This window comes from Aethalodelphis obliquidens, unplaced genomic scaffold (assembly GCF_003676395.1).
Source record: "Aethalodelphis obliquidens isolate GAN/ISIS:26980383/991018 unplaced genomic scaffold, ASM367639v1 scaffold62, whole genome shotgun sequence".
Taxonomy (NCBI): Eukaryota; Metazoa; Chordata; class Mammalia; order Artiodactyla; family Delphinidae; genus Aethalodelphis; species Aethalodelphis obliquidens.
Window position 1 is genome coordinate 5,694,354 of NW_020838006.1, and position 16,576 is coordinate 5,710,929.

General features: G+C 36.8%; 1 protein-coding gene across 19 annotated transcripts in view; it reads right to left on the reverse strand.

The window, feature by feature from the left end:
- The window catches only part of CLASP2 (cytoplasmic linker associated protein 2), a 177,246-nt gene that overhangs the window by 34,957 nt on the left and 125,713 nt on the right, over window positions 1-16,576 (reverse strand). For 15 of the 19 annotated variants that reach the window (XM_027088246.1, XM_027088243.1, XM_027088244.1 and 12 more), the window contains 4 exons: window positions 15,752-15,858; window positions 12,461-12,705; window positions 10,344-10,407; window positions 4,737-4,739 (listed from right to left, as the gene is read on the reverse strand). In XM_027088246.1, coding sequence (XP_026944047.1) covers window positions 4,737-4,739; window positions 10,344-10,407; window positions 12,461-12,705; window positions 15,752-15,858 — 419 coding nt within the window. The remainder of the gene's footprint in view (window positions 1-4,736; window positions 4,740-10,343; window positions 10,408-12,460; window positions 12,706-15,751; window positions 15,859-16,576) is intronic. The other 4 variants (XM_027088245.1, XM_027088237.1, XM_027088241.1 and 1 more) reach the window with 1 other exon arrangement.

Below are 16,576 nucleotides of genomic sequence, written 5' to 3' on the forward strand. Positions count from 1 at the left end.
AACGTGCTAATTGGAGACTTCTTAGTTCTCAAAATGTCAGTGGTCACAAAATTTTTTGGTATAAGACATATTATTTATTAAAACTGCCCCAAAAGTAATTTTAAATGACCTGGGATAACTATAACTGTACCTAAAATAAATAAAATCAGGATACAAATCTACATCTACATTTTAATGATTTCTAAAAAGTCCTAGATGGCATGCTATTAGTCTCCATTTCTATTGACGGGTTTTATACTGTTTCCAATATTAATCTACAAGTTTGAAACTTTTGGAAGATTCAGGAAAAATTTAAGGGAAGGGAAGCTAAAATTCTTAAGTGCTTTATCTCATTAAAAATACTTATGGGGGGGCTTCCCTGGTGGCGCAGTGGTTGAGAGTCTGCCTGCGGATGCGGGGGACACAGGTTCGTGTCCCGGTCTGGGAAGTTCCCACGTGCCGCGGAGCGGCTGGGCCCGTGAGCCATGGCCGCTGAGCCTGCGTGTCTGGAGCCTGTGCTCCGCAACGGGAAAGGCCACAACAGTGAGAGAACCGCGTACCACAAAAAACAAAAAACAAAAACTTATGGGGACTTCCCTGGTGGTCCAGTGGTTAAGACTCCACGCTTCTACTGCAGGGGGCAGGGGTTCGATCCCTGGTTGGGGAACTAAGATCCCACATGCCGTGTGGCACAGCCAAAAAATTAAATAAAACAAAACAAAACTAAGGAAAAGTGACATATGGTAAGGTTATATCTCCTCAATAAATTCAATATCATACAGGAAAATTTATTTCTAGGTAAAGAGGGAAAAGCTCTTAAGACAATGTCAGCCATGTTGTATTATATGAGATAATTTATAATCACAATGGATTATAAAAACTATGGTTTCAAAAGTTAAGCTCAAAGTAACTACACTAATTTGAAAATTAAAGAGTTTTGTTCTCAATATATATTTTATTTCTTGAATTTCCTTTATATAGTTATACATGAACTCCTTTCTTTTCTTATGTTAGAAATGAAGGATTTTTATCTATCAGAATTATAACTAAGCTTTTCAACATTTGAATCTGAGTTAGAAAAAGTACACTTTAGCTACTTGCTCAAGATACTGTCTGTAAAAGCAGAAACTATGACCACTTTGAATTTTCTGTTACCTCTGACCCCCAGGCAGTAAGTACCTGCTTCAACACTGTTCTTATTCACAATGCAGACCATTAACTCCGGTCCTAACCCCACCCACAACCCGTGGCCCATAGCTTCACTGAAACTGTCTCTGGCTCCCTCCTCAGGGCTTGAACGCTGCTGAGGAACTCCACTAGACCTGCTCTGCGACAAGTCCATGTGTCTAATCTACTACTCACTCTTATTGGTACCTGGCAAATCTGTCAAGTGATGTCCTGGAGTCAGTCAGTACCTGCCTAGAAAGTCAAATGTTAAATATTCAGGAATATTGTGAGCTGGTTGGTGGCTTGAAATCAGCCATGTGGGAATATTTACACCTCAGAATTTATAACAAACATTACAAATCAGGGCTTCCTGCCCCCTCTCAAACATGGTTTACCAGTACAACACTCTAATTCTTTGGTTCACTTTCACTCTTACTGTTTCAACTCTTGCCTATTTTCCTGAAGAGTCCAACTTTAAGCTTTCTCTATGCCAAAATCCATTTTGAAAATCATAGACATTAGAATGCCCAAGTCAACCCTCCCATTTTATCTGGTTCTCAGGAAACTGAGAACTAGAAAATTAAGTGACTTCCCAAGGTTTCCACAGCTAATCAATGGCTAAGTCACTTGGTTTTTAGTTGTGTTCCATCCGCTCTGTTACTAGACAACTTACCTCATCTACTTTACTGTCATTCATAATAAAATTCTCCACTGACTTTTCCCTCACTTTGATTTCCTCTACAGCTATCCTTCTCATAATCGTTTCTCCAAGGAAGAGCCAATTTTATTCCTCTGTTAAGACTAATCTTGCTTTCTATATTCTTGTTCTTTAAAGTATGGTCTCCTCTATCTTTACTCTTTTATTCTCAACCTAAATTCTTTGTTTACAGATGCAGAAGACACTGTCTCAAGAATTTCTCCTTCAATTTCCATCCTATTGCACCCATCAATTATCTTCTAATCGTGATATATAATAGCTTTTTCATTAGCTTAGCATGCTTAGCCATTCTGTAGCTTGACACTGTTTTTCCTCTTATTATCTCCCTTCCTTCTTTCATTCTTTTTACCAGGCATTTTCCTTTTGCATTCTAAATAAGGAGAGATGTAAGAGCCAGTCTTCATCCTGATTCTCTTTTCACCGAAAGTATGACTTCCTTGACAGGGCCTCTCTGTCCTAGCCTACTAGGCCCCAAAATAACCTCTAGAATAGCTCTCACTTTTGGCCTTCCTCAAATCTGTTGATCACAACATCATCGTAGGCACCAATTCTTTCTGACCTCAAGTCTGGATTTCTGTAACAGGCCAGAAAGTAAATATCCTAGGCTTTGCAGGCCATATAGTGTGTCACAACTACTCAGCTCTGTCATCATAGCACGGCCATAGACATTATGCAAACAAGTGAGCACAGCTGTGTTCCAATAAAACTTTATTTACAAAACAGACGGCTGGCCAACTCATACTTCTTTCTCATTATCAGATTGTGACATCACTCTTTTGATAGAAACGAAATCCTTTCATGTCCCTTCACTGTCTATAGAATAATGTCTCCAAGGCTTAGACGAAGTTCTAACTCTCCAGACTCATGCTGGACCCTTTGGCAACATAAACTCTTTGTCCCTGAACACATCTCATACACACTCTGCATTTTCTACCACACTCCCTAATCCCCCTATTTACACAAAGTGCATGACTTCCTACAAAGCTTACCACTCAAGACCCAGCCAAAAAGCTTCTTGGACCTCTTTAGATAATAGCCACTGATCATCCCTACTTGGAACTTGTAGTGGGGCTAGCTTTATGGTGCTATTTCACTTTTTTCTGAATTTATATCATCTTCCCATCTGGAGTATATAACATTTGAGAAAAAAGACTATATATTTTTTAGTCTTGTATCACCAATTAGAACGAAGCCTAAAGTTATCAGAGGCTGAGGACCAAATTAAAAAGTTGTTCAGGGCTTCCCTGGTGGCGCAGTGGTTGAGAGTCCACCTGCCAATGCAGGGGACGCGGGTTCATGCCCCGGTCCGGGAGGATCCCACATGCCGCGGAGCGGCTGGGCCCGTCAGCCATGGCCGCTGAGCCTGCGCGTCCGGAGCCTGTGCTCCGCAACGGGAGAGGCCACAACAGTGAGAGGCCTGCGTACCACACACACACACACAAAAATGTTGTTCAATGAATGTGCAGGAAAAGTTCCTTAAAGAGTAAGAATTTCCTCATAAGTAAATAAACCTTACCCTGCAATTGGTGGCCAACCCTTTTTCTCAATGCAAGGGAAGATATGTAAGACCTTCCTTTCATGGCAGCCAAGATTTTCTTTTTCTTTCCTATAGTCTTTCTGACATCTCCCACTTCTCTGGACTCAGGCTAGTCACGCCGGGAAGGCCCTTTCTTCTCATCCTGACATAATCCAAAGTTTATGTTCCTGTCAAGATCTGAATTGCTATTTTCTTAAAAAAGACTTCTCTGAGTCTCTAATCAAAAGTAGAAATTTCTTTTGATTAGATAAAATGTGAGTATAACTGAATAAAAATGTAGACATGTTATTTATGGTACCCTATATATAGAATTATACTATATTTTTCAAAATACTTATATCTTATCAATGGTACTTACTAAATGATAAATATATGCATATATATATATATCCATCCAAAATATACATTGGAAATTTTGCATAAAATTTCTTACTTGACTGCCCTATCACAGAGAGTTCACTGTCAGATGTTGATATTCTCCCATTTCCTTAACTATGATTAAAGGAGAAAGAGGAAAGTGGACACATTAATATAGTACTAGGGCTAAAAATTTGATTTCAGAACAGAAAGCTGAGAATCACTGCTCCTTAAACAGCCCTGTTTGCTTTTGTGGAATGCCATTAATAGACTATTAGAAAGCTCATATGTGGAGGTTGGAATTCAATTAAAAAAATTAATTGTGAAACTTGGGAATTACTTTTTTAATAATTCAATGAAACCAACCTTCAATGGAATCTATTTATAACTGTAGTTTATTGGAAAATTATAATATTTGAGCTATTACAATTGAGGCAGCCTTTTCTTAACCTCTTATATCTTAGGTGTGCCAGTCATCCAATATAGAACAGAAGAACATAATCAAATTAGATTAATTAGTAGATTAAAAAGCACATCTCCAAACAGAATGACAGTTTGCATAACTGCAAATAGCATTTCGTGGATTGCAAAGGGTCCAACACTGCATGAACTCTTCGGGAGAGAAAACAGAGAAAAAGGGTTAATTTCACAGTCATGCAGTAAAGTTAGGTTTCCAACAAATATTGAACCAACTTACTCTCTATTGAGAGTTCCAACACAGGGGACAGCATGCAAAAGGAAAAAAAGAAAAAAAAGAAAAACACACAAATTAGTCGCCATCAATGCCAAGTTCCTGTATGGAATAAAAACACTTAGAAAATAAAAGTGACAAATGTTTTTCAAAGTTTTACGATAAACTCAAAATAGTTTTTAAAACAAGAGTTAAATGAATAGTATGGGATAAGAGTATGTGATTTTCCTATACTTCTCTCTCATCTTCTTGTCAAGGAAATTTAAAAACAAAAAACAAACAAAAACTCTCTTCTTTTCCAGACCATACTATTGTTGAGGCTCAACTTCTGGAAAAAATCTAAGACTAATAGACACCTGCCAAAATTTCTGTACAGTGCAAACATTTGCTTCTAAAGCACAGTATCTAGAATTTTTCTTTTATCTTTTTTTTTTCCTCTTCAGAAGCAATGCATTCACAAGTTAAATTATTTCTGTGAAGGCTTGGAATAATTACTATTGTTTGGAGGTAAAAAGTAACTATACCACAACTTTTAATTTTCCCCAGGTAAGATGTATGTTTTGGCCTCCTGATCCTAAGACTGCAGACACTCTTCAGGAGACCAGATATGTCCTTCTAAGCAGGGCACTCAACTGTGTTGCATTTTAGTAGCCACTGATTGAATTCCTACTCCAGATGTTCAAGACTTCAAGAGGTAGGACTAAACAGACCATAAAATGTGAAATCAAACCATGCACTTTAGTGAAGGTGGCTCTTCTCAAGTAGGTCCTTCAGAGTCAAATGTCAGAATCACAGGGGATAGCTTTTGGCATCTGACACTCCTTACATTTGAAGGAAAAAATGGGTCTAGAGCAATCAAAATAAAAATCTTCTCTGAATTCCTTAATTTTTCAAACTTATTTATTTTTTAAAAACTTATATAGTGCTTGGTGTGTTGTAAGGGCTTTACATATATTAACTCATTTAATCATCATCGCAATCTTATTAACTCTATTTTACAGATTAAGAAACCAAGGCACACACTGCTAATAAGTGATGGAGGCAGAATTTGAACCCAAGCAATCTAGCTCCACTACCCATAGTTGTTATCACTGTATTGCACTGCCTCTCTTAGAAAAATATTTAGAGGTTTTACAGAGTCATACACTGTGATTGTATGCGTAGTATCTGAAAGTTTAAAAAGTTTATTTATCAAGTTATGGACATCAAATAATTTCAGCTTGTGAACTATTTACCAACCACATTACTCCTGTCCCAGGAAAAAACCCAGCATCTATTTCAACTGTATTCAGAAGTTGAAATAGAAGCTCTTTTCTAGCCCTTCCTTTCTGGGATGTGTATTGGAGCTCACCTGATATTTCAGCTGGACTCAGATGCTTACTCTAACACATATAAGAGAAACATTCTGGGGGTTGGAGGTGATCCTAGATGAAAGGAGATGGGGCTGCTGCTCACACCCTGGTTCTCTAAGTAACCTGTTGGGGACAGCAGGTGGTCTCAATCATGTTGGGGAGAAGTAAGGACAGCTTCCAGTTAACACGGAAGCCAGCTACTATTCAGAAGCTGTTAACACAGCTTTAAGTTGACTTCAACTTAAAAGGACATGGGAGGGCTTCCCTGGTGGCACAGTGGTTGAGAGTCCGCCTGCCGATGCAGGGGACACGGGTTCGTACCCCGGTCCGGGAAGATCCCACATGCTGCGGAGCGGCTGGGCCCGTGAGCCATGGCCGCTGAGCCTGCGCTCCGCAACAGGAGAGGCTACAACAGTGAGAGGCCCGCGTACGGCAAAAAAAAAAAAAAAAAAGGACATGGGAAAACCCACCCAACCAACCTCAAGGCATGAGGTGTCTCCTAAACACTACGGCCTATTCTGGGGTCAAGGCTTCAGATGATTTCTGCCCTGTGAGTTTCAGGATAGTTAAGGTTACAGATAAGTGATTCCAATTCAGAGTGGAGAGCTAACCCACACTTGAGGAAGAAAAGAGAAGTCTCTTTGATGGCCTATTTCAAGGCTATGAGGAAAAGCACGTGGCACATTTGGGGAAATGAACGTAGTTTCCAGGATTGAGAGTGACAGTGAGAAGGGAATGACAAGCAAAAATGATAGGCTTTGTTTGAATATTTTCTTGAGGGTAATGAGTAGTCACTGAAGGGTTTTAAGTTAGTAGAGAAGATTTACCTTTTAGAAAAGTTATTCAAATATGCAGCGTGGAAGAGAATTTAGGGATAGGAGGTGGGGAGGAGGTGCAGCTGGCCAAAGATGATTGTGCCCTGAATTAGCAGTGAGAATGGAAATGTTTAGAAGGTTGAATCAATTAGGACTGAGTAAATTTCTAGAATAATGCCCAAATTCTTCACTTGAGCAATGAGAGGATAGTGGTTTCATCTAATGAGATAAAGCAATGCAGGAGGAAAAGTAGTTTTGAGGTTTAAGATGAGCAAAAGGCATGTAACTAAGTAAGTGCAGGAGAACAATGTGGGCTGGAAGTACCATATGAGAGTCATTAGGATAAAGTGGGTGACTTAAGCTTCAGATAAGGTACAGAAGTGAAAGAGGAGGGCCTAAGGCAATGCTCTAAGCAACACCAATGTAAGTAAAACAAGCAGAGAGATAAGTGTCTGAAAAGAGAGGGTGTCTACTGTGAGGAAGACTGGATCAGGCACAACAGAAAACACCCCTCTTCCACCTCTCCCACATCCCTTTCCTTAAAGTGTCAGAAAAGATACGCTGGATAAACTCACAACAAGGTTGAAAAATAAAAAGGGATGTCAAGCAGCAAACTGAAATTTATGAAAAATTCCTGGTGGCCAAGCAGATGAGATCATGTTAGCAAAAAACAGAGTACATGTTTATGTGGCTACCAACAGCTTCACGGTAAGACCTCCTGCCATTTCCATAGAAGAAAAGGTAGAAAGAATGGGCTTATGTGCGGTTAACTTTGCCAGTTTGGAGACAGGAAATGGGAGTTTCTGCTGGATGGCTTCTATCTTCTTGGTAAGCTAAGAGGCCAGGACATATGCTTGGGGCATGAGATGGGTGGAGAGGTGAACAGGGATGGAGTTCTGAGGAAAGACTATCTGACACAGTCTCTGTGGAGGACAGAAGAAAAAAACTAGAGGAAGAGGAAAGGCAGCACTGGGCTTTTAGACAAAAATCACAGATCAGAAATGGAGAATGGCACAATATACAGGAGTAACAGGGCTGATTTCACCCAGCAGGCGCCAGTACATTGTTTCCCTTCAACAGTCTTAACTTTCAACCAGTGGCATGAGCATGAGCAGAGGTTCTTGAACATATTTCTATTTTAGTGTCAATGACCAGAGTTGACTGTATAGAGCAAGGGTCGGGAAACTACGGTCTCAGAGCTAAAAATGGTTTTACCTTTAAAAAAAATTTTTTGTAATCAAAAGAAAAGGCTATTTCGTGACAGAAAATTTTATGAAAATAAAAATTTCAATGTTCATAAGTAAAGTTTTATGGCAACCCAGCCATGGCCATTTGTTTAGATATTGTCTATAGGTACCTTTGTGCTATAATGGCAGAGTTCAGTAGTTCTGACAGAGATCATTATGGCCCACAAGCTACAAATATTTACTACCTGGCCCTTTACAGGGAAAAACAAACAAACAAAAAAGGCCAACTCTTGATAGAGAACAAAATTTTACTTGGAAAGAAAAGAAAGCATCAAGAACAGCTGCTTGATCCAATGATTGGACTGTTAGTACTTTATAAAAAAAAAAGGGGGGGATATCTACTATTTTAATAATATAAGGATATGATGCAAAAGCTCAAATCAAACCCTGATATTTTTAACTCAGCACAGTATGGTGATATATCCAGTTTATTCTTTTTTTGTGTGTGTGTGTGTGTTACGCGGGCCTCTCACTGCTGTGGCCTCTCCCGCTGCAGAGCACAGGCTCCGGATGCGCAGGCTCAGTGGCCATGGCTCACGGGTCCAGCCGCTCCGCGGCATGTGGGGTCTTCCCGGACCGGGGCACCAACCCGTGTCCCCTGCATCGGCAGGTGGACTCTCAACCACTGCGCCACCAGGGAAGCCCCTATCCAGTTTATTCTTAATGAATTACATTACTGGTAGAGTCCCTGATGGACAATCACCAAACAAAAGCTAAACAAAAACGAATTAAAAATAATCTTCCCTTTACATGTGTATTCACTGAATTAACCAAAAAAACAAAACCAAACAAACAAAGCCAATGGATCAATAAGAATTGTATGTTCTTATAAAATCCCACAGAAAAAAAAAAAGTCTTCTCTCGGAAGGATTGTGGCTGGTTCTCTGCATCTACTAAGGGAGGCCAAACATCTGTGCTTTCACCAACATCAAACTTGGTTTTCCTACTTGATCTTCAAGAGACCTTTTTTTAACTTTTGACATTCACTTTATTTAAAAAATTTTTTCTTCAAGAGACTTTTTAAAAAAGTGTTTCTCTTTATTACTGTGCAAATCCTAGGATCCAACTAAATTGCATTATTGTCCTAACAAAAAATTAAAAACTGTGACTTCAAGAAATAATCTAGCCTTACACTCTCATACCTTCCAGCAGAGATGAATTATATTACTTTTGAAGATGTTTTAAAACTCTATTTTTAAAAGTTGTAGAGATTATTAATTAAAACATCATTTAATAAAACAGGTCCACCCAGATCATAATTGTCTTGTCCTTTGGCTCATACTGCTAACAAAAAATGTCAACAGCTAATTTGTTCAGGATTTACAGAAATTTTTCCATTAAAGCAATTCCTACAGCTGTAATTAGTGGTAGCAATATCAGTATAAAATGGTATGGTTATCTACATGCTCAGTTTGAAAGTTATAAACTTAGTGTACTTTAATCTTTGTCTTTAATGGGATCTTGCATTCTTGGATAAAATAAATATACCTTCTGATAAAAGGATAATCTTTAGAAGTTAAAGTACAAGCAATTTATAATTCTTAGCTGGATTTCAGTTTATGTATAGAGTAGGATTTTAGTATCTTTAAGTAGTGTCACAAGTAATGAAAATATTGAAAACAGAAAAAAAAAATGAGGGGGAAATGACATGTGCAACAATAAAGTGAAGACAATTAAAAAAAACAATAAAGTGAAATTTGTTAATATCTTTCTTATGATTTCCCTTCCACGTCTCCCTCTCACTCAGGTTAGAAATTCTCATGTAGACACCTGGTGTCCTAAAGGAAGATACTGAATAAAGTTTCACCATTGTCAAACACACTGCTGAAAACAGAATAAATGAGTCCATTTTACAACAAAATTTTACATTTTAAAGCAAAATTTCACAGTATACATGCAGACTATGCAAAAGTACTTAAATACATTTTAATCCACATTAAAAACTAAACAAAGTTCTGATGATTTTTATGAACTATTTCAATATATGAAATGCTTCTTTTATATTACTAACAAACTATGGGTGAAGCCATATTTTGTGCTTTTTGTTATTTAATGGCAATTCTTTTCTACAAAATTGCTCTTTTAAGAATATATTTATGTTAATAGAGAAGGAAACTGAATAAAAAGTTGGCAAATTTTTTCAACTTACCCAAATTATTTCCTTTACAAATAGTAAAATGTTTTTAGAAATACAAATACTCACCCTAAGTGTATAAGAGTTTTGCATGTTACTATATATTCTTCAGTTTATAGTCTTAGATAATCTCTCTTTGGAGAAGCTTAAACAGTTACTAGAGAGCAATTTCTAAATTAAGTATGATATCAAATACTCAATTTCAATTATGTTTGAAAAGGTCATTGCCATTTTAGAGCAATAACAAAGCAAAAATGGCTTATAGTTTTTTGTTATTATTCACTTCTTTTTTGCGGCAATACAATAATGACACCTTATAGGAGTAATCTTAAATACTAAAACATACCTTGCCATGAGGATCAGCAAACATTCTTGTGAAAATTTCACATAATCTTTTCAGTTCAACTCGACTGTCAAAATAATAAAGTGGAATTAATATCTTGCTGTAGGAAGAAGTCATTTAAAAGTGACCTTACGGGGACTTCCCTAGTGGCGCAGTGGTTAAGAATCCACCTGCCAATGTAGGGGACACGGGTTTGAGCCCTGGTCTGGGAAGATCCCACATGTCGCAGAGCAACTAAGCCCGTGCGCCACAACTACTGAGCCTGCGCTCTAGAGCCTGAGAGCCACAACTACTGAAGCCCGCTCGCCTAGAGCCCGTGCTCTGCAACAAGAGAAGCCACTCCAGCGAGAAGCCCGCACACTACAATTAAGGGTAGCCCCCGCTCGCCACAACTAGAGAAAGCAGTGTGCAGCAACGAAGACCGAACACAGCCTTAAAAAAAAAAAAAAAAAGCTAAAAAAAAATCATCCCTCCTAAATGAAAAATTAGTGGGATTTACTAGTCAGGGCTAAATACAAATTTATCAAATGCAACAATAATTCTGTAGTAACAGACACTATTTTAAAGGTTGAAAGTATGAAAAGAAATACAACTGTACTTCATTAATGTAAGCACAACAGAGGAAAGTATACAGATGACATTCCCAGCACATGAATCTTATCCTTTTAAATGCTATGATGTTTTCTTAAATTTTGCCACCTGAGGGCTAAAATCTTTCTAAACTATGACTATTTCCTTGCCATTTAAAATGATATACTGAACCTAATACTAATCTAATCTTGATGGGGTTGGGAACAACAGTATGATGCTTTATTGTAGTGATTCACGAACTGTGACATGAAAGCATTAAAATATATTAGGAAGTTTATAGATAAACACTTATTTTAAATTATATAGTTCTAATACTTCCCAAAATAAACAGCTAGTAAATCAAACTCTTGAGTGTGGTGGAAAATAGTGGGCCACTTCCTGACTTGATACCTGAAATCAAACTTATGAATTTTCTAAAACTATGTTCTTAAAGGGATAGACCATAGAGATTTAAAACATTACACAGATAATAAACAATAAAGAGGGGCTTCCCAGGTGGCGCAGTGGTTAAGAATCCGCCTGCCAATGCAGGGGACATGGGTTCAAGCCCTGGCCCGGGAAGATCCCACATTTCGCAGAGCAACGAAGCCCGCGTGCCACAACTACTGAGCCCGCGTGCCACAACTACTGAGCCCGCGTGCCACAACTACTGAAGCCTGCGCACCTAGAGCCCGTGCTCCATGACAAGAGAAGCTACCACGATGAGAAGCCCGCGCACCACAACAAAGAGTAGCCCCCTCTTGCCACAACTAGAGAAAGTCCACACACAGCAACGAAGACCCAACGCAGATGAAAATAAAATAAATAAAATACATTAAAAAAAATAAAGAATTTAGAGAGGAAAAGCAAGCAAAAGCCATTAGGAAAGGAAACCGAATCAAACCCAACTAAAAACCAATATAAACTCTTTTTTTTTAACTTTATTTATTTTTTGGCCACACCACACAGTATGGGGGATCTTAGTTCCCCGACCAGGGATCAAACCCACACCCACTGCAGTGCAAGCGTGGAGTCTTAACCACTGGACCACCAGGGAAGTCCCTAAATTTCTGTTCTTAGAGAAATTCACTCCAAATCCATTTCATATTATACCAAGATCCAAATATTACACAAACATCAAGAATATACCTTCATTTCCAAATGAGCATAAATATTCTTTCATCTCACTGAAAAACTTATCAGGAACGAATTTTAATAATGAGTCAGCTTTAATATTATGCATATTTTATTATTTATTTTCATTAAAAAAATTAATAACATTTTTCATTTAACATCTATTTGTGAATAAAAAGTTTCCTTTTAGAAAGTTTCTTTAAATAGAGCAAGTTAATTAAAACTTTTAAAAGTAACAATAGTATAGATGGTCCTAAAGGATTAAGGCTTGGGAAAATATTTTGATGCCACCTTCTGAATTCAGGACACGTATGAGCCCATACCAGTATCTTTAAAGTGTTATGAAAAAGTCAAGTCAAGTCAATTGTCCTGTCCTAACCAGACAGGACAATTATTTTAAAGACAATATAACTCACCTTAGCGTTCTCTGATTTTTTAGTAAGTTCTGCAGACCCAGGAGGCCTTCTTTCCTTTCTGACCAGTTGGAGCTAGCACATCTGTTGAGGACTTCTGCCACATCTTCTGTCTGCCTCATGTATGTAGGAATACTACCATTCCGAGAGCTATAGGAGCGTTCTGAACAAGCACTGGATGCATCGCTGTTGGCATCATCATCTGAATGCATCCCATATGATTCATATCTTCTTCGAGCAGGTTTTTTCTGTTACACATAAAGACTCTCATTAGTGGTAGCTAAAATAATATGCTGGTATTTCACAAATTTCTACTGACCATAAAAAGACTGGTTTTTGTTTAAAAATCAGTGTAAAGCATGCTGCTAATCATTGTAATAATAAAATGTTGATATTTAGTTTTTCTTCAAAAAACATGTTTTAGGAGTTAGTAGATGATGAAATATTCTTTAACTATGGCGAGTGATAAAAGCAGAATAAGACTACTGTATGGAAGTCAGATATGTAAAGTGGGGAGCACTAAAAACATGGGGTTCTTCCTTTTCTTTTTTCAGGAAAACCAAAAAGAACTACAAGAGTATAAACGAATGGACTCTGTACTAAAATTCTGAGTTGTTAAGAAGAAATTACTACCTTTTTAAAGGATGAGAATGGATCAGAAAATGGGCAATGGATCAGAAAAACATTTTTCCCCATGTAAAGTTCTATTTTTTTCTGTCTCTCAACCTTCTCTTTCCTCTATTCTCCTTTCACTTCTACTATCACTTGTCTTGCCACTCTTTCTTCTCTTGTATGCAACGCTGACATTTCCTAGAGAAGTAAAATACGGAGAATGATGACATCCTGTTTTGCTTACTCTTCCTTTTAGGAGGCAAGCTCCTGGAGGGTCCTCCATGTTCTTCCCAATGTGTCTATACTGTCTATTTCAATATTTATGAGAAAGCATATTTAGATTCCTTTGATTTCTTTACATCTGAAGCTTATTATTTAATAAATGTAACTGCTAATTTTACTTTGAATATTAAAAGTGAAATGAGACAGAATAAATAGCTTATTTGAGATTTCTTTGGAAGAATTATAAATCTTTATGTAACCTGATATTTGAATTTAGGCTGGTGAGCAGTGGATATTTCTAAGAAACATTTAAGCACAATAATTTTACACAGCTCCAGGTGACTTAAATTCTCCAAGTTTAAAATCTAAAAGAAATATAATTTGAACTCAATTAAAAATAGTTTTATAATGACATTCCCATCACTAAATTGATTTTAGAGGCACCAACTTAATTTAGAATGGCAAAAATGTGGTATTTCCTGTGTTGGTCTTCAAGACCAGTTTTGTTATAGACATCAGTGTCGATGACATCATCGCATTTGTATAAAGTAATCAGGCTTAAAGGATGAGAACCCCCATAGGACACTCTGTTTAAGCACTATCTCCCTGCTGATAATCATATAATCATATATACAGAAAAATGATGTGTATCTAAGGATTTTATTACTTCCATTTGAATTTTTTATAGAAGACTATCATCTGTTAAACTGATGAAGGAAAGAAAAAAAAGTTATGGTATCATAAGATGTCAGAAAACAGCAATGTCTATACCTTAGTCCGTATGTCTCCTAAGAGCTGAGAGCAGATTTTTAAAGAGAAAAATTGAAAATAATGAAAAACATTTTGCTAAACAGCACAGTGAAGTAGGCATAAACAATGCCCATAATTAGAAACATTAACTTTTAAAATATATAGATACATAAGAACTGCTTATTAGGAGAATATATCTTTAACTTGTCAATATCCTTTAGTCCAAAGAAAAAAATCTAAGCTACAGAAATACTCCCATAACCAGTTTTCCAAAGAAACTCAAGTCTTCTTCCTATTTGGATCCTTTTGGTGTTTCCAAAGTTAATTTTATTTCTATGATTTTCCCTAGGTCCAATTAGACTTAATAGTTGGATAGTCTTTTCCTAAAAACTGATAGTTATAACTGGAATATCTATGTTATGCAAATAATGGAAGTATTCACAATCAAATGATTGGGATTCAGCTTTTAGCCCTGGTGGCTAAATATTCCTCATATAAATCAAATACAACATCTTATAACAAGTAATAGTTCAAGAATAATCCATTCAATTCATAAAATTTATGCGAGCAGAATTTAACTAGTAAATCATCCATTTACAAGAAACTAAAAAACATAATTTGAGAAATACACTGATGAGGAATAGTAAATTTAAAACGTATGACTAATTTAATATCACCAGAAGAAGATGTGATCAATATGTCCCAAGCTCAAGAGAACAAAGTTCCTACTTAGTTGTACTGATTAGAAAAATCAGATGGCTAAGGTAAAGAGAAAAATTCAGCACATACAGACTGTTACAACAGAACTGCACGTGATTACATTTAATATATTATAGCTATGATCAATGAATATTTTTAAAAACTTGTTTTTCAAATATATGTGGCAAATATTGTATCAACACTGGTTAAGAGGTGATATGTGGTTTTAAAAGGCATAATGTATTTTTAAATTTCAAAACAAAGATGACACCTTTATAAGTTCTGTGTAAAAAACTGAGTAAATGCTTACTTCTCAAATATAGGATTAATATCATAACTTGAAAGAGAAATTATCATGTTGAATTGACTTGGGAAAAAGGAAAAAGCAATTATAATCACTGTTTCTAATACTTCCTTCATAATTTTAAGTGAGAAAAACCACAGTGATATCTGAACAGCACTCTTCTGACAAACCATCATAGATCTACGGATTATGTTTTTAAGCCTCACTGTTTAATGTGTCAGGTATAAAGAGCCAGAAAGATATCTTAAATATAAGTTGTTTTGAAGGTGTACTTTCTCTCAGCTCAGAAAATACAAATAAATAAAGACTAAACAAAACTGTACCCCAAACTAAAACAATCCCTAAATACCCAAGGTTAAGCTAAACTTGAAATTACATACTTGTAGTGTACATATTTATATACTAATCTATCTGCCTTTATTCTCAGTGTATTACAGTACATAAAAAACATCACCATATTAACAATATCAATATTTATATTCCTGATATCACATCAATTACTATGGGCCCTGGCTTAAAAATTTGGCAATTAATAAAGATCAAGAATTAATTATACTGTTTTGCTTTTTACATTGCCCACATTTGATCTTCCTAGATTTAATACCAAGAATTTTCCCATCTCCTTTCCCACACTTGTGGATTGGCTCACTCATACATTAGTTTCACAGTTGGAACATCTGTAAAGATAAGGAAATGGAGAAAAGTACCAAGGCATCTGCTACTGCCTCCTCCACGTCGGAACCTGTGTTCAGGACTCGCATGGCACTGACAGAGGATGACAGTCGGCTTGATTGGCTGATCCCATACCCTGGACCTAATTCATCAGAAGAAGGAAAATAGCTTTGAGAGAGCCATAAATGTAACGGGGTCACGTTGGAAACTTTAAGATCCTTAAGAGGAGGAAAAAAAAACCAATGGGGCAAAGCATTTTAAAAGCAATACTGTATTCTCTGGGTACATTTATTTTTAGTCAAATAAAAGGGCAAAGGCAATTAAAATCACTGACAGTGCGTGGGAAGTAAATTTAAAGAATAGTAGCTATGATATACTTTTCACCAGAAGATAGAAGAAAGCATGGCTGGCCAACTAAGGGCTTGCAAGTCTATAGCCCTGTAATTAATCTAGCTCTATCAGTCAGGCAAATCTCATCTGTTTGCTTGAGCCACAGAGTAGCCCAGAACAAAGATCAATTCTCAAACCAGTAACGATTAGGGAGCTCAAGGAAGGCACGCCAGGAATTTACAAGGGAAAACCCCTCCAATTATTATCTCTTCTCTTTCAAGACAGGCTGATTCATTCTGTAACTAAGATGTATCATTTGATATTTGTCAAGGACCTACTATTGCCCGACACTCTGAGGTATGTAAAGACAAACCATAGATGGGTTCTTCCTCTCAACTACTGTCTACAACATATCATCATTTACAATTAAAACACTTCATCCACCATTTTGGTTTTTTTTTTTAAACATATATACAAAGATGAAGTACATAACTGAGAACATAAAACAATTTTTATATTTTAAAATGACA